The following is a 25,848-nucleotide window of genomic DNA, read 5'->3' as shown; positions in this document are numbered from 1 at the left end:
AGGCGTCTTACTAGTTATATACTGTGCAATATGGATTACACATCAGAAGATGAATGTCTTAGACTAAATCATTCACTTATTACTCTCTCTCTCTCTCTCTCTCTCTCTCTCTCTCTCTCTCTCTCTCTCTCTCTCTCTCTCTCTCTCTGTCAGGGAAACTTTGGCAGTGTGGAGATGTGCAGGTATGACCCTCTCCAGGACAACACAGGGGAGGTGGTGGCCGTGAAGAAACTGCAGCACAGCACGGCAGAGCATCTCAGGGACTTTGAGAGGGAAATTGAGATCCTCAAATCCCTCCAGCACGAGAACATTGTCAAATACAAGGGAGTCTGCTACAGTGCTGGTAAGAGGGCATAGCAGTGCACTGTGATCACTTTGCTGTACACTCCTATGTCCTGCTCGGGGCCCACTGGAAGGCCGTGAGCATGGAATTATTTTATACTTTAGCGGCACCGAATGCCACGCTGCAAGCTTGTACATCTGCTATTTTTTAATTTAGATTATTTAGATGTGTGCAAATCTTTGAATATATCATTTTCAAAGCAAACCTTTGTAACTCACATCTTTGCTACTGCGGTCCCTGGAGCAATATCTTTTGAGATGGGAGTCCGCGGCCAAATACCTATAATTTTGGGGGTCCTTGACATGAAAATCTTTGAGAACCACTAACAGAAACATGAGTTTTTCAAAAACCCTAGAATGATTTAGAAGACATTTATAGAATCGGCTCAAAAATAATATATTTTGTAATAGTTAAAGCATGAAATAATGGTTAAAGTAATAATGCGTTCTAATTAAAATCTTTGAAATTATCATTGGGATACCAATAAATAGGAACATAATGTTACTTTCATTGATCTAAGCCTGGAGCATAAATAAAGATGCTCTGAAAATGCTGAAACTGCCCTTTTAAGTGTTTGAGTGGTCAGATGGGTTGATAATGGGTTAATGCATTGAACACCTGAACCCCAAAACATAATTTCCTACTGTCCTTCTATGTTTTATATGTACAGATCTTCAACTAAACCCCAGCATTCATGCTCCTGTCATTGACAGCTCTTCAAGTTGATTTGGGTTCAAGGAGGATCTAAGGATTTGACTCTGGCTTGTATTAACTCTTTGTTCTCTGTCTCTGTTCCAGGTCGAAGGAACCTGAGGTTGATCATGGAGTACCTTCCCTATGGCAGTCTGAGAGATTATCTCATCAAGAATAAGGACCGCTTTGATGCCAAGAAACTGCTGCACTATGCATCACAAATATGCAAGGTACAGTTATAGAAAATAACGTTGTTTGGGACAGTGACAAAAACGTCTATAAATGGAACACTTCTATATATTTACTTTCATTATTATATTTTCAGAGGAGACTGCAGAGTAACTTCTTTACATTTCTATCCCACGATTTTGTAACCCATTTTTCACCCAGTGCCAATTGCCTAAGCTGTAATCCCGGGTGCTGCTCTCCCTCTGCCAACCTGGGGAGAGCCCTAAACTGAGCTCATGCTTCCTTCAGTACATGAGGAGTGTGCAGTCCGCTTCTTATCACCTGACAGGGGAGAGCTTCCCCAGTTGGACGTAGTGCGTGGAATGAACACGTTATTCCAACCAGTTCCTTTCCTTTCCATCAGGCGCCCCGGCTGGCCACAAACTCCACACAGAAAGGCCCTTTCATCAACCCGAGACTGCAGATTATAACAAAACTTCCTTGTTGTATAATTAGACTTTGGCATCACATAGTCATTGCACCATCTAAATGCACCAAATCGCACACAAATGAACTGTGTTCACTTTATGGCATTGACATGCTGTTATGTCTCTCTTCCAGGGCATGGACTACCTTGCCACTAAGCGGTACATTCATAGAGACTTAGCCACCAGGAACATTCTGGTTGAGACTGAGCTGAGGGTGAAGATAGGAGACTTTGGTCTGACCAAGGCCCTGCCACAGGACAAGGAGTACTACACTGTCAAAGAACCTGGGGAAAGCCCCATCTTCTGGTGAGGAGGCGACCGTGCATTTTGTCAATGTCGGGCAGAAACCTCTTATCTCCAAGTTTCAAATGTGTTAGTTTTTTCGTGGTAGTAGTAAGCCCTGCTTCATCATGCAAGACTGTCGACACAAGAGATGTGAAAATAGCCGATCTACAAGCACACAAGGTCTTGCAACTATTTTCACTATTTTAAATCGTGTTTTCAAATGATAAATACAAAGCGAACGGTTTTGGACATACAAAGTTTCCACCCGACAACGGCGATTTGTATGGCATGGCTGAAGTAGGCCAAGCTATCTTGAAAGGGGTTTGTCTACATGTACTGTATATGCTGTATGTCCCCTCAGCAATATATTCATCACATATTTTGGGTATTATCTATTCCCATTCTGCCTGTATCTTGTGAACATCATACATTTGTACATCCCTTTAAACTGACTGATGCTTTGATATTGCTTTTGTTCCTCACTCAAGCTGTTCCATAGTTTTACACCAGCTTATTGATGCACAGCCAATGCCACTATGTGCATGAGGTCACAAAACAGAACCACCAGTACAGTGCAATACACAGAGCTGTCTGTGTCACATGGGGGCATAAATAAGATTCTCTGTGCCTGTATAACGAAACTTGTTCAGTGTCTCCGCTTATATCGTATTATTGTCTAGCCAACATCCTCTTCACTCAACATCAAGTGGATCTTAACCGCTTGACGCAATTATGACATGCTGTTTTTACCAGTCATAACATTCTTTGTCCTGGTCCTTAAAACATGTATTAAAATGTTAAAACTGATAACTCCACTCCAGTGAGCCATGGCAGGTGTTTTTCTCTGTGTTCTGTTGCATTTTGACTAGCAAAGATAATATATCTAGATTCCTGTAGGTGTTGTAGTTCAGGAACTTTCCTGTTAATTGTTGCCTCTTTTGGAACGCAACAACGTGGTAAATGGTAAATGGTAAAAATGGTGAATTGGAACGATACAAACACAGTGGAAAGTTACAGCAAAGGTGATACAACCACACTATCCCCTGGACGATGATGCGTTCATCCAGAGGCCAATGAGCATACAGTAATTACCCATATTCAAAAAACTACATATTACAGAAAAAAGTTGAAAGTTGAGTTTTTGTGTGTGGTCAGGAAACAAAAAGCCTAAAAAAAGGGGAAAAAAAGAAAATGATGTCATATGATATTTAAGGCTTGTTTTTTAAAAACGTTTGAAAAATGTTGCAATTGTTTAGCATTTTTCGTCCATTTTCGCCTATAATGACACATCCAAGTTATTAAGGTTGGGGTGACAGTTGTTAAAAGAGTGTGTGTGTGTGTGCCTGTCATTGCATTGAATAAGCACTGCTGCTGTGTGTGTCACGGTGTCTTCCAGGTATGCTCCAGAGTCTCTGACCCAGTGCAAGTTCTCTGTGGCGTCAGACGTGTGGAGCTTTGGTGTAGTTCTCTATGAACTCTTCACTCACAGTGACAAGAACTGCAGCCCACCAGCGGTACGTCAGGCTCTCCCATCTCACTCTCATCTCTTAGATCGGCACTTTTACTTTTTTTATGAATAATTGGGGTGGTTGTATTTTGTCTCTCTGCTCTTCTATTGAGACATTTAAATCAAGTCAAAGGTCTCATCCTGTCCCTACATTTTAACGGCGGGCAACAGCCAGCGAGTCTGGGCGTCGTCGTCCAAAAGATAAACTATTTTCATGTTTTTTTAACGTTACTCATCATCGCTTCATCGCCTGCTATCGGCAGTAGTTGTTATGTCCCATTAACAACTAACTCACACTCGCTGTTGCTCGCTGTTAAAACGAACCGTGTCTCAGGCACGGGCCGCACGGCATCTGACTTTCCGATCTGAATCTTGACCTAATGTTCAAGATTCAATGTATCGCCTGAGCAAGCAGGCATGGCATGCGCTATTAGCTCGATGGTAAAATAATTCAGCAGCAAACCGGGATAGAAGAGGAAAGTACATTTAAGGTTCTTATACACGCTGGGAGCATTACATGTGGTGTAAAATTAACTCACGTCACATTCATTGAAACGGCTGTTTGTATCATCATGAGTACGTCCACACGGAACACAAATATATACAGGGCATGTAATTTGGATTCCAATAGAAGCCAGCATAAAAGCATGTTGCGGAATGAAAATAGCCAATCTACAAGACCAGACTGTGACGTAAGCTCTCAATGCGTCAGAGACGTGTTGAGAGCTTACATCAGTCTATCTAAGCTTGTACTGTAGATACTGTTTATTTTAAGATTCGAAGTGGTCAAACTAGCAATATGTTCAGAGGCATCTTCCATAGAACCCTAATCTTCACTCGGTTGGCAGTATGTAGAACAGCAAGAACAATTACTAAAACATAATCATTTTACGTATACAGCTCTAGCTCCTTTCACACTGTTTCACAAATCGAACATTAGGGTGGAAAATGTTGTGAGATTTTATTTTTAATCCATGTATAGTGGTAAAATATGTGAGTTATTTACGCAAAGCAGGTTGATTCTTCACTGCATACATATAAAAGCATCCACCTGTATGAACAAGGCATCACCATATGAATAGTTTGATGTGAAATATTTTCAGATCCATTTTCAGATCATTCATTCATCACGCAGCCGGTCTATGAGCGTGACAAATAAACCGAATCTCAAACCAAATGCATCATTTCCTACGCAGGTATTTATGGACAAGATGGGTACGGACAAGCAGGGCCAGATGATCGTGTACCACCTGATCGAGCTGCTGGTTAAACAGGGATACAGGCTGCCTGCCCCTGACAACTGCCCCAAGGAGGTCAGTAACTCTTACATGCACCTGCTAATGGGGTGCGTAGCATTGTTACTCCGACTAGGGATGGGACGATAATCGATATTATCGTTTATCGTGATAAAAAAACGTTGTGGAGATTGAATTTACCTTGAAATAGTCCTCCGTCATGCACTGGGATCAATTCACCTTTTATTTGCCGAGCTGCATATCTGGTACCATTTAAACCCTCTATAATTGGTAAAACGGACCTGGAAATAATTGATACAGTTTTTTTTTTCACTCTCAACCAAATCTCTTTGCCAAAAAATAGCCGATCTACAAGCTCACAACGCGGCGCAGTGCGATGCGTTGTGAGCTTGTAGATCGGCTATTTTTTTTGGCAAATGTTCCCCTGGATAATGGATGTTGGGGGTATTTAGATTATAGCGATAATATCATAAATCGCAATTTATTTCGTCACAATAATCGTGAGATGAAATGTTCGTTAGTCCCATCCCTAACTCCGACATTGCGTTCGTCCGACTCTCCCCATTACTAACCTATCTCTAACCCTAACCCTAACACTAACCGCACACATAGCCACGTAGTCTGAAGTAAGGAGACATTGGACTTTCATAATCCTCTGCTGCTAATGTTCCTACATTTATTTCTGCTTGAACATCTTGCTTATTTCTATCTGATGACAGAAACACACTACTTTTCTCCCTGATTAAATATTTGTTTAAAATCTGGTAATGTCACTATTTTGGGGATAGGGAATATATTGCCCCTCTGAGGTGTTTTTAGATGGCATGTTTAGGAGTATATACAAGCTTAAATGAGCCCATGCAAGAGGCTAAAGCAAGAAAACGGAAGTGATATTTAGGCTTCTGCATGGAAACCATAGTTGATAGTTAGAATTTCTCCTCTGTGAAAATGAAATGAAATTCTGAAAATAAAATGAAATGTAACAAATACATGCATAGCAGTAGCACCTCACTGAAGGATACCATTAGGAACAATCTAGGTTTCAAGTGTTCGGACAGTGGCATGGCATTTTAAAGGCGTTCCGATCACAAAGTCTTACAACCAGTACCAAGGAATGTTCTCTCTCTCGCTAATATGCCCTTTAGATTCAGAAGATGATGATAGATTGCTGGAGCAATGAACCATCCCAGCGCCCCACCTTCAAGACATTAGCCCAGAGTGTGGACACCATACGTGAGAGCAAAGAGGGTTGAGGACACTGGCCTTTTGGCCCTGAACCGATAACCCTGTATTCCCACATTCACACAGTCGTGTGCCCACTGCCACTCATCTGCAGGATGCTGTGTCCATAATCGCCTCTACACCACCGGACTTCTGTCTGTTCATCTCACCACAGCACAGCTCGCCTGGAATCAGTTGGGAAGCCCTTATATCGTCACTGTCGGGCAGAAACCTCGCATCTCCAAGTTTCAAATTTGTACGTTTTTTCGCAAAGTAAAGCCCTGCTTCATCAGACAAGGCCGTTGCACAAAGGTAGTGAAAACAGCAGTTCTACCAGCACACAACGCCTGGCTGTGCGAGGCGTTGTGTGCTTGTAGATTGGCTGTTTTCACTAGTTTAGTTAATTTTTTTAAATTATAAAAAAAACAAATGGTTTTGGACTTACAAGGTTTCCACCCGACAACGACGATATGTAGTGCTACGTACTGGAAGTTCTTTGATAGCAAAACATTTTTTTTGCTGTTCTAAAAGGATACTTTTTCTTTGGAAAAAAAGGAAAGGTACTTTATAAAAGGTGTTTTATAATGTAATGATAAAGTAAATAATCTGCGTAAATTATACAGTACAGGCATTTGGTTTCTGCTCTAGATTCAAATCGCTTTCTCAAGAAAATATCTTTTTATTTTATACCATTTCAATAATGTTGATAAAAAAAAACGAAATGTACATATTTACACACACATAAGTGGTGTAATACACCTAACTGGTGTTGTATGAATGGACCAAAGAGACATGATGGGGACCACTCCTACTGTATGATCTGTGAGACAATTGCATTGTAGTAAAGTGTTGCATGTTTACTTGCTTTGGCAACATTGTCCTCTGTTTTTACAATATCCCAAGCTTAATGGTTGGAAGATATTGTTCAATGTTCTCATATGCTTAATATTGTTTTTCCTTTGTACAGTAGAATCAACACACCGTAACCCTCACCCTCTTGTAGAACTGAATGTACTTCTGGATTATTTTTTTCTTAAAGGGAACAAATACTCAAAATATGTTATATTTTATATCTTATTGAGTATTAAAGTGTGTTTATTACGGGCAATATAACATTGACTATAAGGCTATATTATCTGGCCAGAAATATCTAATTTGTACGGTACGCTTTGTGAACCTTACGCTGCATATCTCATATTGAAAAAGGGAAAAGCTTGTTGCTGTAGGCTTTTTTCTTTCTTCTTCTTTTTTACCTTTTGTTTTGAGCCGTTACTGTGGTGTTCACCTTGAAATGTGAAAATATTGATGAATGTTGAAATTGTGTTATTTCTTGTGGCTCAGCTGCCATGCAAGATTAATATTCATGAGAGTGCAACCATTTCAATAAAAGAAATGTAGATGACTGAAGTCAGGTGCTTAGTCATTGTCATATTTGCTATGTGAGTAGAAGTCGGCAAGAGGAAACTCAAATAGAGCAACGTCCTCGGCTGATTGTTGTGTTAACTGTTCACACGCACGTACGCACAAACACATGCACATACTCACACTCACACACTTGTCTTATGGAGAAACACAGAAATACAGACATGAAGGTTTGTGTACATTTTCACAGGCAGGACTATAGTCTGCAGGCATGACTGTGTGCTCTTTAATGTATTCATGTGGGTGAAAATATTTCCTTGTGTAGTGAGCATTTTCTTTTTTTGAATGGTTGTAAATTCAGACATTAAAGGAGCTATAGTCAACTTTTTCTTGAAAAACGGATGCTAAAATGAAAATAATGTTTTGAAAATATTTTATAAAGAAATAAGCTTCATATATGTGTTTCTATTCAAAAATGACCACAAAAAGCGTAAAATAATGATAAATAATAATTTTGGCCATTATCAGAATGACACTTTGTTTACATTGTAGTCTATAGACTAGGATGTAAACAAAGTGTCGGCCCTACAATGAAAAAGTTGACTATAGCTCCTTTAAAGCAAATTAGACGAGAAATAAATATGAACCAATATTGGATAATACTTGGACAAAGTATTATGAACTTGATAATCATATTTTTGATATTTAATTGTTTTTAGACATACAGTACACTTTATTTGCATCAGAGCTCAATATTTAATATTTACATCGTCCTCCTTAGTAGTAACACATTTTACAGCATGCTTTCATTCTTCTGCAACACAGAAAGCAGATCAAAAGCATATTTGGTGTCTTGTTTAAACCAATGGGTCCTGGTCAGAGGTGATGTCTCACAGTAAGAAACAGATGAATGGTTTTATCACACAGGTGCTCTGGAGAAATTCAAAATGCTCAGTTTGTACACGATCAGAGTCATTATGGGTGAAACCTTTCAATATCCTATCAATTTAGTTCCCAAAATAGATCTACAGTACAAGCTCACAACGTGCCATGATGTGATGCATTGCGCGTTGGATTACAAGTGGTTACATTAACAATCGGCATTTTACTGTGTCAATCACCCTTCCCTGTCCCCATCTCTTCCGGGAGAGTGTTTTCTGCTGGTGTTTCAGTCCAAGTGTATCAAAGGGTGCGTTCGGAAATGCGCACCGGGTGTGTGCTCAGTGTAGTGAGTGCCTAAACCTAACCCTAACCTCAGTAAAACTATGCCTAAACTCAACCCTAACCCTAACCTTAACCTCAGTAAAACTATGCCTAAACCTAACCCTAACCACACCCGGTGCGAATTTCCGAACGCACCCTTTGATACACTCGGACTGAAACACCAGCAGAAAACACTCTCCCCATCTCTTCCCTGCCCTACCCAACAGACACACGCGTGCATCCTCCCCTCCCATTTCACCCCTTCTCAGCACAAGTGTCCGATGTCTTGCTTAGTACAGCCCTGGCTACAACACATCCCCGCCATGCCTAGGTTAAAGTTCCTCTTCCTCTTGTCGGGAATGGACGTGGAGTCAGTGTGGGAGTTCACCTCTTGCTCTGATACACCTGGGGAGTCCTGCTGAAACCCCTGGCGTTGGTCCTGGTCGTCTGCTGGATCCACAGGGTCTCCTATTGCACCGAAGAGGGACAAGAGGTCTGCCAGTGAGTGAGACGAGGGGGAGACTGGGAGAGCAGAGAGGGCATCAGTTTCTAAGTCATGTTGCCTGCTGGTGTGCCGGTTATCCTCCTTATTGACGTCAATGTAGGAGCTCACCTGGAAAGGGTCTGGGAGGGAAAGAGAGAGGCATACAACCAATTATCACACATTCACCATCATCACCCAAATGTATCGTCACTGTCGGGCAGAAACCTTGTATCTCCAATCTTCAAAATGGTACGCTTTTCATAAAGTAAAGCCCTGCTTCATCATACAAGACTGTCTCACAAAACGAGTGAAAATGGCAGACAAGCACACAACGCACAGTGCATTGCGATGTGTGCTTGTAGATTGGCTATTTTCATTTGTTTAAATCTTTTTTTAAATTATAAATACAATTAAATCTACATCATTTGGTGTAAGGCAACATTTTACACAATTTAAAATATTCCACAGACTGCACAACTCCAATGAAAGATTGGCTAAAATGTACCCATCTCTCGGCCGTATGTTCTGGCCCTGAGACCTGACAGACTTTTGGTAGCCTACAACATAATTTGAATGTTTCTCATCACTGGTTGATAAAGTAGTAGGACCTAACACCTACACTATATTTGGGTTCTTTGTTAAAAGGTTAGATCAATCATTGCTACAGTGAGTTAGTTCAGTCACAGGCGTCTCCTCATACTCTCCAGCTCTTTAATAAACAGAACATATTCAGCCAATCAGGAGACAAATCAATTATTAATTCTTACAGTGTTCCACTTCCAATTTCACTTGTTTAATCTTTATCCTGACTGAATTCTCTATCCTCAAATCAAATTGGTATCCTGACCTGAAAATGCATTTTCCGCTTAATAAAGACAATAAAGACAAACATCACACATGGACCCATTCAACACTTATTTCAACCAAAGAAGATCACTTGCCCTACCCTTAATTCTAGTTGTAAGGAGAAAAGCCCACCCTAGAATGCGCTGTCCGTGGTGCTGAAATCAAGGCACTTGATTATAAAGGCTACCTCAATGATCAGGGGAGTGGGGCGATAGTTAGGTAGCCTTAGGTTAGTTTCAGCTGGCTCCTACTCGTTTAGTAATTAATATCTCAAGAAGTAGTACATTTCACGTCTCCTCTCCTCAGTTAACTAAAAGTCTACTCTAGACTAGGCTATAAACGTGAAGGAAAAAGGTAGATGGTGATGTTGAACTTACCAAACTCTTCTCCTAAGGAACGCTTCCACCGGGAACCACCACAGGTGTAAATGACGGCTCTGATGAACTCTCTCCCGCACAATTTCACTCCATAGCTGCCAATCACTACTTCACTGCCTACACCTACACCGGCATCCACGGATCTGAACATGCTGCCCACACCTACTGCAAGCACGACAAAGGTCAGTCTAAAAAGCATGTTTACTTATACGTCTCAGAGTAGCTTAATCAATGCAACTTTCGTTCGGATTATTTTAGAATACTTCAGATCTGCAGGTTTCTTATTTCCAACTCTAGGGTGTTCTCCTGCAACTAGCTGCACTCTGTTGCAGGCAATGGTCAAGAAGATGATGTTTGAGTCTCCTCAAAGTTTATTGTAGCCGAGTTAGTTCTTATGCTCCTCTGTTCACGCATGCACGGACCTAAACCTTATATAGTCAAGACCACACCTCTCCATCGTATGAGTCACAGAGAGTCAGAGACACGCACGCACGCACGCACGCGCGCGCACGCACGCACGCGCACACACACACACACACACACACACACACACACACACACACACACACACACACACACACACACACACACACACACTTAGGCTATATCATATTTAGAAGTATTAAGCACACACCAACTAATAAAGGTACCACACAGTGTGCCAATGTATTGTCTATATAGCCTTAATCTACTATTATTACTATTGTTACTATATTGAAAATGTTACTGTATGTAGAGTATAGTCCAGACAAGAACAAATCACACACAAAGCTTTAATTCTTTAATGTAATTCTTTATTCATTTTCACTGGTATATTTAGACATTTAGGAAGTTGTCTCTGTGAGGTTGGTGCAGTTTATTGCAACAGTAGTATTAAGAAATATACATGTAAGTTCTAAATAGATAGATAACCAGATAGATAAAGGCAAGAAGTAGCCTACAATATAGATAGGGTTAAGTAAGGGAACTATATAGCCTCAAGAGAAATTTGATTAGATTTTGATAAGATTTATTTAAAAAATACACACACGGTTACAGCAATTTGAGGATAACACAAGAAAGTCCTGAGACTAATTTCCATTGAGGTCCTAACAGTTAATAAGTAAAAAAAAAAAAAAAAGACTAATACCTTACAATACAAAACACATGACACACAGTACATATACGTAACAGCAAGTGATCCCTTATCTTTCCCTAGACCCATGGCCCTCTATAGGAAAACATTTTCTAAAAGAACATGCTTTTGTCAGCTGCTTAAAAGACCTCAGATTGATTTTCAGTTTGACACTGGTTTCAAGGCTGTTCCACTGTGTGGCTCCTATGAAAGTAAACGAACCCTTACCCACTGCACTTTTAAAAGCAGGATGGCTCTCATCTGCTACACTGGTTCTGGTGAAAAAAGTGAGCAGCACTTTGCTTAACTGAGTAAAACATCTCTTTAAGAATATGGGGACCTCGCAATAATACTGTGATTTTATGTACCAGAATTCTTTAATAAATGTCACTCTGGTATATTTAGACATACAAGGAAGTTGTCTCTGTGAGGTTGGTGCAATTAATTGCAACAGTATTAAGAAATGCGTGCAAGTTCTAAATAAATCTTTAGATCAAGTTTTAGATCAAGAAGTAGCCTACAATAGACAAGGCTAAATAAGGGAACTACAGTATATAGATAGTAATTCACTAGGATTTGTCAGAGTTCTTACATGCAGTCCTTAAATGACAACTATCCAGTTTACAGTTTGTACATCACTGTATGGCACTGTGTCAAAGAAAAACTAATGATTATGGTGTGGCCTAATGTTCATGGATTCTTTAACTACAAGTTACCATGTGTGTAATTAAAACCCCCTAGTTTGACCCCTCACATCCCACTTAAAGCAGATTTTTTTGGGAGTCATTTTTCCTTTATAGTGTAGTGTATAGTAAGTGAAGGTAGGTAGGTCGTTCAAAACTTTGCCCCGATGGGATTCCTTGGGACTTTTTTTCCCTCACTAAGGACATAATGAGGATACAGAATCAGTTGAGTTTGCTATTGCAATTTGTTTTAGGTTTAGCCTAATTTTGGCCTAAAATTACTGGACTAAGTAAGGAGATCTGGGCCTGATGATCTGATTGGTTTATGGACACCGAAATCCAAGGTGTGTAAATGTATAATACCTCTTGCATTACCATTGTTATTGCTGACCACACTGCAACATCCTGAGTGTCAGTTTAACTCTAAGAGCATAAGAATCACCCTACTACGAGGGTCTATTTGTACTCTCTAGATAGAATGTAGAATAGCCTCCTAGATCAACACTCAAGATATTGCAGTGCACCTTCATACATTTTAAACTTTACTCCCCCCCCCCCCCCCCCTCAGTCCAATGACTCTGTTATTAGTAGACAACGCATAAAAATGAAGGAGTGAATCACATTGACACAACTTACAATTATTGCATGTCTATCTCCGCCAAATCACCCCTTCATGGAAACATAATGATCCAGACAGTTCAAGCACAATGCTCGATGACGTCACAGTGACGTCACGTCGGCTTAGGGACCAATTCATGAGACAGTGGCAAGGAGTAATTTGCCATGAGGGATGGGACTTGAAAAGAACCCCCATTTTATGTGATTGTCTCTGACATTTTAATGTAGGGGGAGGGACAGCACAGATATCTTAAAATGGTCAGGTTCAATCAAACTAATTAACATCAACAGCAGGAAATGGCAAATTAGTCGTAAAAAAGGAACAATTGCAGACATGACTTCTTTTTTTATCGTTTCTGTCCTCAAGAAAACTTGAAGCAGAGTAGCTGGATAAATGATAATAAACATATTAGTGTTTTGTTTAGCCAATATGTACACTTTCTTTTACTGTTTTGATACATTTTTCAACAAACGGGCTAAAAGCAATGACATTAAATATCATATTGAATCTCCCCAATCCTACTGGGGTATAAAGCCACCAACCACAGCAATCATCTGTGAGTCATCTTCCATCTTCATGACCCAAAAGTTCTATTGCAAAGTTCTGACCATGAGTGAATCATCAAGGAGGGAATCAGACGATCCAGCTTTTGATGGGGGATCTGATAATGATATTGTTGTAATAACAGTAACATATTCCCACCTGATGCCTTGCACCTCAGTGGCACTGTTATATCACAATGTATTGGCCACAAAATGGAGAGACGATGGAAACAAAAATGTTTGTTTAAATTAAAAAATCACACCCAATGTGAAGTGAGCGGTGGTCGTGCTTGCATAACGTCTTCAGACTAGGATTTGAGTCTAGGATGTACAGGGTATGCTACACAGTACACACACACGTTTTGCTATGGCAAAACGCTGAGGAAAAAGGCTACAGACATACGACATATGACATCACTAGACAAACATGATGCTACGTACACACATTTTACTATGGCAAAACGCTGAGGGAAAAGGCTACAGACACACGCACAGCCACTTATAGGAGCGGTTTGCACCGCTCAAAAATAATCCAAAAAAGGGAAGAAGATTGCAATAATTACTTGTTTTCTGGTCTACACGTGTAAGACACAGATTCAATTATTTTTGGTGATGAATATTGATAAAACCCAAAAAACTAAGACAGATGGCACCAACAAAAACATTTAATTGAAAAGAAGAATACAGTACTGTAGAAAGACTTTCAAAAAGATGGATAAATGATGGATTGAAATTTGTTATTTATATGGTTATTGATATGGTCTCTCAATTCTAATACAGTTTATAGATACAGTTGATGTACGACAAAATGTGGCATACCGGTAGCTCTGTTTACACGATGCTGTACCCCCTCCAACTGTATATATGTTCCCCATTTTCAACAGTTTTTATTATATTACCAGTAAGACGCCTAAGGGCGAAAAGCAACCTCGCCCTAAAGTGCGAGGTCCCACCATGTCTTGGCCATTTACTTTTTGACCATCAAATCACATTCCCTCCCAGCGCTATTCCTGCCTTCCTGGACTGAACTGCGTCACCATAAGGAAGTGGAGCAAGTGGAGAACTTCCGTTGCAGTCCGTCTTTAAAGAGTTAACACTAGACCGCACCAATGCAACTAGTCACAACAACACAGCCTTAAGGCCAGTCCACACCAATGCAACTCCTTGCAACTGCCTTTTGGGATAATGGTTGCAAGTAGTTGCATGGAGTTGCATCGCAAATCATTGGTGTGTCAACTGGCCATAGTGGTAAGTACAGTAAAGTGTTTTCTATTCGTGAAATTGTATTTTGGTGTTATTTCTCTTTTATCACTGCTTGGATGGTGAGGTTCCTAACAACAGATATACCGGTAGCTGACCCCATGCATGCACCACCCTCCAAACTGTCGGTCCAGGTGACCACACGGATACGGGAGCACACTCGAACAAGACATTGCATGATATTATCATAAGCCATCATCAGTAATCATTAGGTGCAAGTTTGCCTTAATAACCTTCTATCTCATAGAACACCTGGGTGTAACAAGCAGATTTTCAGTGCTCCCGTTTTTCCCCAGTCCAATAGAAAAAAAAAGAAAAAAAGAAAACACTTCATTTGAAGTGATCAACTTCACGCTTGCAAGTCAACTTCACGCTTGCAAAGCTGGTCTACATGGTCAGCCACCTAGCAGCCACAATATGCCAAAATCTCCAGATTTCTGTTACCGTATTTGTTAATAATTCAAGAAAACCAGTGTGAATGTATTTCGCGCTACTTTCTCCTCAGCGTTCTCGGTGACATCACCACCTCAGCAAGGCTAGTCCACAAGGCGCAAGCTGGTATGAAAGGACTCATTTTTCTCCAGTATGGACACGCTGGTGTGTCTTCAGGTTACTTAACACACTGAAACTCTTGTCACACTGTTTACACACAAAGGGTTTTTCTCCAGTGTGGATACGCTGGTGTATCTTCAGTTTACTCAACTCACTGAAACCCTTGTCGCACTGTTTACAGACAAAGGGTTTTTCTCCACTGTGGAGACGCTGGTGTATCTTCAGGTGACCTTGCTGATGGAAACTCTTGTCGCACTGTTTGCACACAAAGGGTTTTTCTCCAGTATGGACTCGCTGGTGTGTCTTGAGGGTACCTAACTGACTGAAACTCTTGTCACATTGTTTACACACAAAGGGTTTTTCTCCAGTGTGGATACGCTGGTGTATCTTTAGGCTACTTAACATACTGAAACTCTTGTCACACTGTTTGCACACAAAGGGTTTTTCTCCACTGTGCAGACGCTGGTGTATCTTCAGAGAACCTAACACACTGAAACTCTTGTCACACTGTTTGCACACAAAGGGTTTTTCTCCACTGTGGAGACGCTGGTGTGTCTTCAGAGAACATAACTCACTGAAACCCTTGTCACACTGTTTACACACAAAGGGTTTTTCTCCAGTATGGACACGCTCGTGTGTCTTCAGGTTACTTAACACACTGAAACTCTTGTCACACTGTTTACACACAAAGGGTTTTTCTCCAGTGTGAATACGCTGGTGTCTCACCAGGTTACCTAGTCGACTGAAACCCTTGCCACATTGTTTACAGTGGAAAGGTTTTTCTTTGGTGGGGAGGTCTTCGTTCCTGTGTAAGTCATCAGATGTTTCTGTACTTCTCCTGGCTGAGTTGAAGTCCTCATATGATCTTGGTTGGTCTGTGTCTCCTTGTTCCTGGCTGGTTACAAAGGAGGATAATGGGAGCTGTCCATTGCTCATCATTTGACAGTAGAGGTTGTTGTGGCTCCTCTTCATGGAGGAGGACCTGAGATGTGGAGGTGTATGGACACTCAGAACAGGTGACCGACGTGCGATTGGTTCATGGACACCGCTGCCGGTTCTTGGACTGTTAATTGGAAGGCGTTTCTTTGTCTATTGTGGGCTGGAAAGATTGGTTTTGATATTTTGTCAATCTCTGTCTCCCCCTCTAGTCTCTATATACACCTACCTCACTGACTCTTGCAGTACGCTCTGCCTACAAATACTCTCTTGGTCGTACTCAAACTAGATGTGATGTTTAACAACCGCATCACATCTTATTCAGGCTGACCAGAGCTCTGGTCTGATATCACAAAACACAAACCGTCGACATAATTCCTAACAACACCGATTTACACAGACAGTTGTGATTCATCCATCAGTTACTTTGGCTGTCTGGCATTTGAATCCCCAAAAGCATTTCCACTTTGATCCATAGGGGGCGCCACAAATGCACAAATGTAACCGTGTGCTTGCATTTTAAGAGATAGGTTGTATATAGTTTAATTTATATTAATGTATTTGGGAATACATTTCTCTATTGACTTGAATGGGAAATTGCAAACATTAAACTTTTGCAAAATATGGAGATGACTGACATCATAGATCACATGAGACTGACACAGTATGTCCATATAAGGACATTCCAAGATATTGATGACATCAGGGATCTCAATATATGGGAATGAAAGGGATAAGGAAAAGGACTGACACAGAGATCTCCATATATGGCCATTAGTTTATTAGTGAATACATTTTCCCCATTGACTTGAATGGGGAAAATTCTAATGGTAAGACGTTTGCAAGTGTCACTCGCCCTTGTCCATTTGTCTGTGAGCTGCTAATCTTGGTCATCACTCATCACTTTTGTTTTAAGTACACCTATAAATGCAATACAAAAAATCACACCTGTGTGAAGTGAGCATTACTCACCTCCCACTTCACAGATGGTTTACCTATGCACGTGAAAACACATACTCTTTGCTAGTTAAAGACGTAGTGAAATCAAAAATAGAGCATATTATGTAGTGATAATATGGCCATATAACAGATGGCAAAAAGGTAAAAAAAAGAAAAAAATCTGTCGTCTGCCATCATACATACAATCCCTTTTATGCCCATATATGGAGATCCCTGCTCTGAGTATCTGACATCACTGTGATGTCACCTGTGATGACATGTCAGCCTTATATGCCCATATAGAGATCCCTGCTCTGAGTATCAGGGGAACCACAGTGTCAGGCGTTACAGACAGAGATACGGTCAAGCTGTGACGGTTCACATACTAAACTGCGACCTACGGTCGCAATGACACTTGCTCTGGCAATGTAAATGTATGTTTTCTCATGCCAATAAAGCTGCTTTGAATTGAAATTGATGGATTGGATACATGCTAGGATGCAGAGTATATAAACAATATTATATGCTCGTCAGTCCATCCTGGGCCGTCGTCAACATCAAAACATTTTTTTGCAAAACATCTCACTGCTTTAATGGAGATTGATTTCCTCACCGTTAGAGAGGTCGGCAGACCATATCACTTGAATAAAAATGATGGCAAAATAAGCATCCAAAGCTTATAGTGCACAAGAATTCATCAAATGTAGGCCATTTACAGTATATGAAACTAAAGTGCACAATGCAAGGACTAACTTCCTAAAGTATAATAATCTAATTCAAAATTCTACTTGTGCAGAATAGTTGATCAAGCTAGTTATGACATTTAATAGGACACAAAATGCATTTCTGTGAATGTCCTATGTCAGTGGTTCTCAAAGTGGATTTCAGGGACTCTCTAGGTTCCTTTATGGGGTCTAAATTGACCCTTACAAGTTTGTAACTTTGACAGTGTACTTTGACCTTTAAATGTTTAAATGCACCGTATAACTAGCAGCTAAATAAACAAATAAAGCTTTTAATTATTTCAGAATCTCGACACACAGTTGACAGAAAAGAAGCAAAGGGGAACATGGTGAAATCAGCAGGCATATTGTGAGGGAATTCAGTACAAAAACTGACTCCCATACATTTTATTGTATGCCTGCAGTATATCTGAAAAATAGCTCCCTCTAGTGCATTTATTAAGTAGCTTTCCAGGTATCAACTTGTGGGTTAGAAATGTTGAGAACTGTAGCCTAATAACTGTGCATGGCTAATGTTGGCCTTCAGTTTTTTTAATAGAACAGCAGGCAATTGGATCTTTTCTTGAATGTGATTGACAACTTGTTCAAGCATAGCTACCACACAAACAGTCTCTCTCGTTGTCAGCCTGTGAGCTCAATAGGCCTGCGTGGCAGTGTGCTTGCATTGTCTGTTACTGTTATGCAGTGTATGTTACAATATTAAATAGCTGTAGGTAATGTATGTCCACGTAAGTTGATGACAGTCTTGTTTTCATTTTCAATGTGCTGCATAAGCGCTAAAACATCTTCCTTGTATGAACCTCATACATGGCAATAAATAAGTGCTTTCAAGAATAAAACTTGAATTCATTTCATTTTCTGTGTGAGGCATATCAAATGAAGCGATATTCTTTCATAGATGCATCATGTTGCGGGTAGGCCAGGCCTACACGGTTACCCAACAACGTGACACATCAATGAAAGATGATCCGTACTTCCACATTTAGGGGATGCTAAAATACTGCTTAGACAGCATATTGTATTTCAGAAATCTGTAAACAAATCAGCCCATCGGCATCTTCCCTGGCAGTTATTCAAAGCTGGCAGTGGTGTAAAAAGTACAAAAAAATCATAAATGTACTTAGTTACTGGCCATAGGCTATATTATGAAGATAGGGTTGCCAAGCACCTGACACACACACACACACACACACTGTGTGTACAGTTTATTAAGTCTTGAGGGCTTAAAGGTTAACCCCTTCATGGATATTTTTTTGTTTTTGTCACGTTAAAGCCAATAATTTGAGGAGACTCTTTGTGTCTCCATATATAGGGAACCACTGTTGGTACATCAAATTATGAATGCAACATAAACCAAAACATATCCATGAATTCAACTCTCCATGGAGTTGTTTGGGTGAACTATCCCTTTCAGTGTATATGTGTATTATAGTAAGCCTATTATTTTAGATTTTGGGTGGGCTTTTTGTGGGGGTCCCTCGTGCCATTTCACACCAGAAATGTAGTGCAGTGAACTTACCCTTGCTGCCTGTCTCAAATAAAGGTGTTTGTAGCAGCAAGGTTAAGGAGGTGGAAGGGCATTTTAATTGACATCTCCGCATCAGGTAAAAAGTGAAACAAACTGGCAAACAGTTTGCCATGGGTTTTCTGAATTCTGATTTACACAAAGGATATTACATACAGTATACCACTCATAATGACCTGGCTGAGGGCCAGGGTACCCCGAGTTATAAATTACAATCAAATTGTGGTCTAAGGAAACTCCACAAATAGTTCCTTATAAAAGATTATAATCTTAACATTTCAAAGAACTGTGAATTAACTCACATCCTGATGTGACATGTTGTCCACTCTATTACATTTCGCAAGTGCTTTCTGGCAGTTACATCTTTGGGAAAGTCTAACTCCAAAATAAAGTGATGACATTTCCTGTTTGGATTTGGGTGATATATTAAATAAATAAATAGACTATAACGTGAAATGCACATGTTTAACTTTTTCCATCTGATCTGTCATTTGTTCATCCCACCTTTTCAGCTTCTATAAATTCTCTTGTAATACTATAATAGAAAAAACAAAAATAAGACTAAAACTAAATCAAAACTGTCTGTCTGTCTGGGACAACACTGTGGGAGAGACAAATAGACACAAATAAGTGGATAGACCTGATGTGGGCTTCTATAGGCCTATATGACAACCAGAATCATTCTGTACAACTACAGCCTACTTCTATTAAGCCTATATTGTTTTTATTAATACATTATGATATGGTGATAGATAGGCTAATATGCTGTAATCTGATTCATCCCACTACTTTGTCAGGTGTCAGCGTCAAGGATTGACTTTGATTGATTGATTGAATAGGCCTACTTAATTATTTAAACAGCTTGCAAAAAAATTAAAAAAAGGAAAAAAAAAAGAAAAGAAAGAAAGTATAGGCTACAGTTCTGAAAAAAGAGTAGCTGAAAATGATTTACCGAAGAAAGCACTATGGCTTGTTTCATTGTGAAACAAAAAAATATGGTAAAAATAAACACAACAGTGCATGTCTGCAAAAACTGTAATAGCTTTTATGTCCTACTTTCAGCGTGATCTTTTTAACTAGGTCAAATCCAGAGCTTCCTTACTGTAAATTAGGCTACTTCCTTCTCTGTATCAATATCAATCAATACACCTGTGTGTGGTCAGCTAGTCTCTGTTGTTAAAATGTTAGTCATACTCCTTGTGTAAATGGTAGCTACTGCTGGCTATAATAATTTACGGTAGCCGTAGCCTATGCTGTATTTCCAATTATGTCATGTCACTAATCGAGCCGTTGTTTGTGTTTCTGTGGGTTGGACAACAGAGAGGCGCGGATTGATGAAGAGAGAAAGCAGAGCGGAGTTTCTTTCGTCGGAGATCTTTGGATGGGAAGCGTGGCAGCACTCATCGCTGGAGTCAGACTTCGGGGAAAAGATCCTCCTCCCTTACCATGGTGAGCATTAAAAGTAAAAAACGTACTGTAGAAGTCATCATAGTAACTGTTTTAACAAATTGAGCTAAGTCTGCCAGCTGTCACTGCAAGTCAACTGCAAGAAGTCGACTTTTTCCCCTGACTTTGATGATCTACCGTGAAGCGCATCCTCCAACAGACACAGAAGAGAAGACCTGACTGAAAGCATATCTGCGAGTCTGCGACTGTTTAGGACCTACTCAGGTAAGAGGCATCTCTGTACAACGCAGTTATAGCCTAGCTAACCCCATACATAAATTTACAGTGGTGGAAAAAATACTCAAATATTTTACTTTAAGTAAAATTATCAATACTGTTATGTAGAGATACTCTGTTACAAGTATAAATCCGTGATTCAAAATGTACTTGAGCAGACTAAAAGTAGGACAAAATGAGGCTACTTATTGTGCAGAATGTCCCATTTCAAGTTTTCAAATGTATACAAATCTTTTGAACAACAGCAGATCTACAAGCTTGTAGATCGGCTATTTTGAAATGGCCAAAATGTATAGGGCTGAAGCTGAATTTTGTAATCAAAATCAAAATCTACAAAGTAAGAAGAAACTAAAGTGTTCAAATAAATGTAGTGGAGTAAAAGTAGGTACAATATTTGGATCTGAGATGTAGTGGAGTAGAAGTAAAAGTATTGGAAATTGGAAGTAGGCCTACTCAAGTAAAGTACAAATACAAAAAATGTACAAGTACAGTACTTAAGTAAATATATTTAGTTACTTTACACCACTGTTTATCCAATAATGATTTATTTTACTTACATTTATTCATTATGAATCTCTTGGAATTTGATCCTTAAAACAGTGGTTCATGCAAACCTTTTCATTCCCTGGACTGCAAAAATGAATTTGGCCGCGGACCCCCATCTGAAAGCTGTGCCAGGGAGGGACCCCCAAAGATTTGTGATTGTGTTGTTAAAATGTTCCATTAAAAGAAAAAGAAAAAACAAGCTCATAATTGGGCAATCATTACCGGTACATCTCTAGTATTTTCCCAATATTGTTAAAAACTTTTACTATTTTCACTGGGGGTCCCCGGACCATACTTTGGATGTGTTACATTAGCCTAACAGTTATGAGCAATCAATATTAATGTTTGGATCTGCAGAAGTCAACACGTGCATAACCAGCTGAGAAATGCTTTTCATTAGAAAGGTCACCAGGCAGCATTCAAAAGGTTGTTATAAGGAAGTTGTAGGCTATAAGCAGTGCCTGAATGCTGATTCATGCTTACTCTGCACAATTATACCATAGATACTGTATAGTCATAGATCATGCTGTCATATCCCAATACTTATGAGTCATGACCATCAGGTGGTCATGCATGTGTGTAAATGTCAGTATCACACAACTATACATCAGCAAATTGACTTAAATAGCATGCATGCCACTTATTATCACAGCATTTGGTTTCTTCTTCAGGTCAGATGGATTGGGTCCTGCTTTTCCTTGTCCAAGTTGTGTCTTGGCCATCTCTCTCAGGTATGTGTGTGTTACAGTGGTTTTCAACCCTTTTCATGTCAAGGTCCATTATTTATTCAGCATTTGAATAGAATATTAGAATTCGGTATGGTTAGATAAGATTTTGTCCACAATTCCATGCTGTATTGATGTGGTGCGATAGGAGAGACAACAGGTCGGTCAATCAAAATAACAATTCTTCTACATCCTCTATTTGTGTAGATTTCTTGTACATCAAGTAATGCGGGTGTTTAACAATAATCTAACTCTTGAGAGTGTAAAATGAGTTATGGGTCCATTTGGTTTCATTCAACACTCTCGAGAGTTAAAGGGTCCATTTGGTTACCAACTCTCCATCATTTAGCTGGGGACCACCTTGAACCCCCTCAAGGACCACTGGTTGAGAACCACTGGTATATTAGATCACTTATTTGTCGTACAGCGAGTGCAAATGCACATTTTAAACCTAGCATCCCTATTCTGGGGATACATATTTGCAGAAAATGCCAGGTCTACAAGCTCACCGGGCGCTGTGAGATTTTAGATGGTCTATTTTCGGTGAAGATATTAGTGAGCCTCAGAATGTGGTAAACTTTGTATAGGTGGTCAACTTTATCTAAGTAAAAGTACAACATGCGACACGTTGTCAGCTTGTAGATCGGCTGTTTTCAAATAGACTAAGTATAAAATAGGGTTAAAGTGGTTCATGTATGTTTTATAATTAATAATAATTATAATTTATACCTGCAAAGTAAACTAAAGCTTTCAAATAAATGTAGTGGAGTAAAAGTACAATATTTGGATATGAGATGTAGTGGAGTAGAAGTAAAAGTATAGGAAATACTCAAGTAAAGTACAAATACCTCAAAACTGTACTTAATTACATTACTTAAGTACATTTTTGGACAGTGATCTCCAACAATCCCCCCTCATGGGATAAAGAAAGAGAAAATGTTTATTCTACCATGTAACTCTAAAAGCTGTGACTGTGACCATTGTATGGCGTTACACCATAAGTGGTGTCTTGAAACCACCTATCGAATGTCACAATCAGGGTCAAGAGTCCTGTGTAGCCGACTAGCCATAGGCCCGCAGCTTTTGGGCACCTGGGTGTAAAACATGATTTGCACCCATCAGGTCACAAAAAAAAAGAATATATATATATATATATATATATATATATATGAAAAGGTTACTATGAAAAGCTCCACTGGCTGTCCCTCTGTCCGCCACGTCACGTCACGTCACGTCACGTCACGTCACGTCACGTCACTTCACACTTTTGGCCCTACTCTTATCTCCGCCACCCTTGCCTCTATCCATCTCAAACTTTGCACACACACTCCTTGGCTGTCAAACCACAACCCCGCCCCTGATTTCTCACATGCCCCTCTTCTAGCGCCACCATGAGGTTGCTTTTTGCAGACAACATACATGCAACCTGACGGTCGCTAATCTCCCGATTAGAGAGTCTTACTGGTGTGTGTGTGTGTTCTTAGGAATGAATGAGCACAGCGTAGGAAGGAAGAGTGAGTAAACAGAATGCCATGTCTTGTCGTTCCCTGGATGGACTTCCACTGAACTGTCCCCAACTCCCCTCTGCGTTTCCTCTCTCTGTTGTTCCCTCCTGCTCTCTCTCTCTCCCCCCTCACCCACTTGCAGTTCGACTCAGTGGCCGTGTCACTCTGCCCCAGGACCATCTAGAGCAGTGGTAGTTCTCAAACCCAACCAAATTGATATGTATTTGGCCGCGGACGGACCGTCTGTCCGTCACGCCACGTCTCGCCACATCACACTTTTGGCCCTACTCCTAACTCCGGAACTGTTGCCCCTATCGATGCCAAACATTGCACAACTTTTGCACAACTCACAACCTCCAGCCCGATTTCTCACTTGGCCCTCTTCTTGCGCCACCATGAGGCCGATTTTTGCAAAACACATTTTTGGACACTGCTCCTACAGATTTTGGCCTAAAATCACGCAAAGCGGTACACGGTATCTCTAAAGTCATGTCATCAACATGGATCTGTCCCATCTCCCATATTCCCTCCTGATTGGCTACGATTGCCTTCTAAAGTTTGTGTACATGACCACCTGACGGTCGCTTATCTCCAGATTAGGGAGACTTACTGGTACTGTATCTCCAAGTAGTCTCCAAATGTTTTTCATACAAGATTGTTGCACAAAACTAGTGAAAATAGCAGATCTACAAGCACACAACGCCTCGTTGTGCTTGTAAAAAACATTTTTTAAACAATAAATATAAAATGAATGCCTAACGGTTTTGGACACACGTACACAAGGTTTCCAACCGACAACGACTACTATATGCTCTTCCTGTAGCACTCAATTTTCTTTTTGGAGGTAATTTAAAAACGTAATGATGACATAAGACCCTTCTCTAAACTCTCTGCAGCGCTGTTCACTGTGGAAGCGGACCGCCGCTCATACGAGGCGGAGTTTGGTGGAACCGTCATAATGGGCTGCCATTTCCGTCCGCTGCCGTCAAAGAGCAACCCTGGCCCAAAGGTGATCTGGCACCGGGTGATCCCTGGCCCTTCTGTGGAGGTGTACCAGTTAGACGATGGGGTTGAGAAGCTGGCTTCTCAAGACCCAGCGTACCGAGGTCGCGTGAGCATGCTGTCTGAGGAACTGGACCAAGGGTCGGCCAAGCTACAGGTAGGTCACTTACTCACTTTTGGCTTTTTTCTGCAACTTGTTGGCAGCAAGCAATGTGTTCAAATTTAAGATGGTCAAATGGTGTTGAATGTAATGGATTGGCAGTGGCTGTTGGGTAGTCCATGCTGTATATTTTATTTATTTAGTTTGTCAGTATTTATGTGGTCAAATTAAGATTTTGTTAATCAATCAAGAAAAAGAATTGTGTTTTCTACTTGTATAAGGAGTTCAAATCTCATGTTCAATTTGCATCGTTACTGAATGGAACTTCTGTTATTATTTGATGGAATTAATGTATAGGACATGAGATGAAAACATCCTGAAACGCATTCTAAAGAAATCATTCAAAAATCTATAACTTTCTTTTTCATTCGATTTGTTAATATATGAGGAACTATGTTGTCCCCCCAAAAACCCTGCTTCTCAATTCTTGAAGATTAAAGTGGTTATTGGTTCTAAATATCAGTTTCGAGACATTTGTGTTGGTTAACTGCCCAGCCCTGCCACAGCACCTCCTATCACCCTGAATGGTTGCTTCTCTTTCCAAATCACAGGTGACCAGTCTCAGGATAAACGACTCTGGAACCTACCGCTGTTTGATGCAGATGGGCGGTGCTGATTATAAACTGTTCACGTTGTCAGTCAAAGGTCAGTATAACTGCTGGGATGCACAGGTCAGCTTTTATGCCTTTATTTGTAGCATATCGTTGTTGTCGGGTGGAAACCTTGTATGTCCAAAACCGTTTGTTTTGTATTTATCATCTTTAAAATGATTTAAACTAGTGAAAACAGCCGATCTGTGCGAGGCGTTGTGTGCTTGTAGATCAGCTGTTTTCACTACTTTTGTGCGACGGCCTTGTGTGATGAAGCAGTGCTTCACTTTGTGAAAGAAATTACAAATTTGAAACTTGGAGATACGAGGTTTCCGCCCGACAATGACGATATAGTAGAGATGGACAGGAAACATGGAGAGATAAATGGGGAGAGAAAGGCAGTAAAGATCGACTGCAAGGCCAGTGGTCCGGGCCGAAGACTTTTTCAAACAGAAAGTGCAGTGCGTATTGAACTCTGTATTGAGTGTGGA

The 25,848-nt window shown here is 40.3% G+C and overlaps 1 protein-coding gene across 1 annotated transcript in view; it reads left to right on the top strand.

Moving 5' to 3' along the window:
• The window catches only part of LOC308298871 (tyrosine-protein kinase JAK2-like), a 66,463-nt gene extending 59,205 nt beyond the window's left edge, over positions 1-7,258 (top strand). The window contains exons 19-24 of the mRNA XM_080742564.1: positions 154-343; positions 1,142-1,266; positions 1,826-1,998; positions 3,374-3,491; positions 4,681-4,797; positions 5,886-7,258. Of these exons, the coding sequence (XP_080598690.1) occupies positions 154-343; positions 1,142-1,266; positions 1,826-1,998; positions 3,374-3,491; positions 4,681-4,797; positions 5,886-5,993 (831 nt within the window). The 3' untranslated portion in view covers positions 5,994-7,258. The remainder of the gene's footprint in view (positions 1-153; positions 344-1,141; positions 1,267-1,825; positions 1,999-3,373; positions 3,492-4,680; positions 4,798-5,885) is intronic.
• Positions 7,259-25,848: the final 18,590 nt, after the last annotated feature.

Source organism: Nannobrachium achirus (genome assembly GCF_963921795.1).
Source record: "Nannobrachium achirus genome assembly, chromosome: 15".
Lineage (NCBI taxonomy): Eukaryota > Metazoa > Chordata > Actinopteri > Myctophiformes > Myctophidae > Nannobrachium > Nannobrachium achirus.
This window is presented reverse-complemented; position numbering and strand designations above follow the sequence as displayed.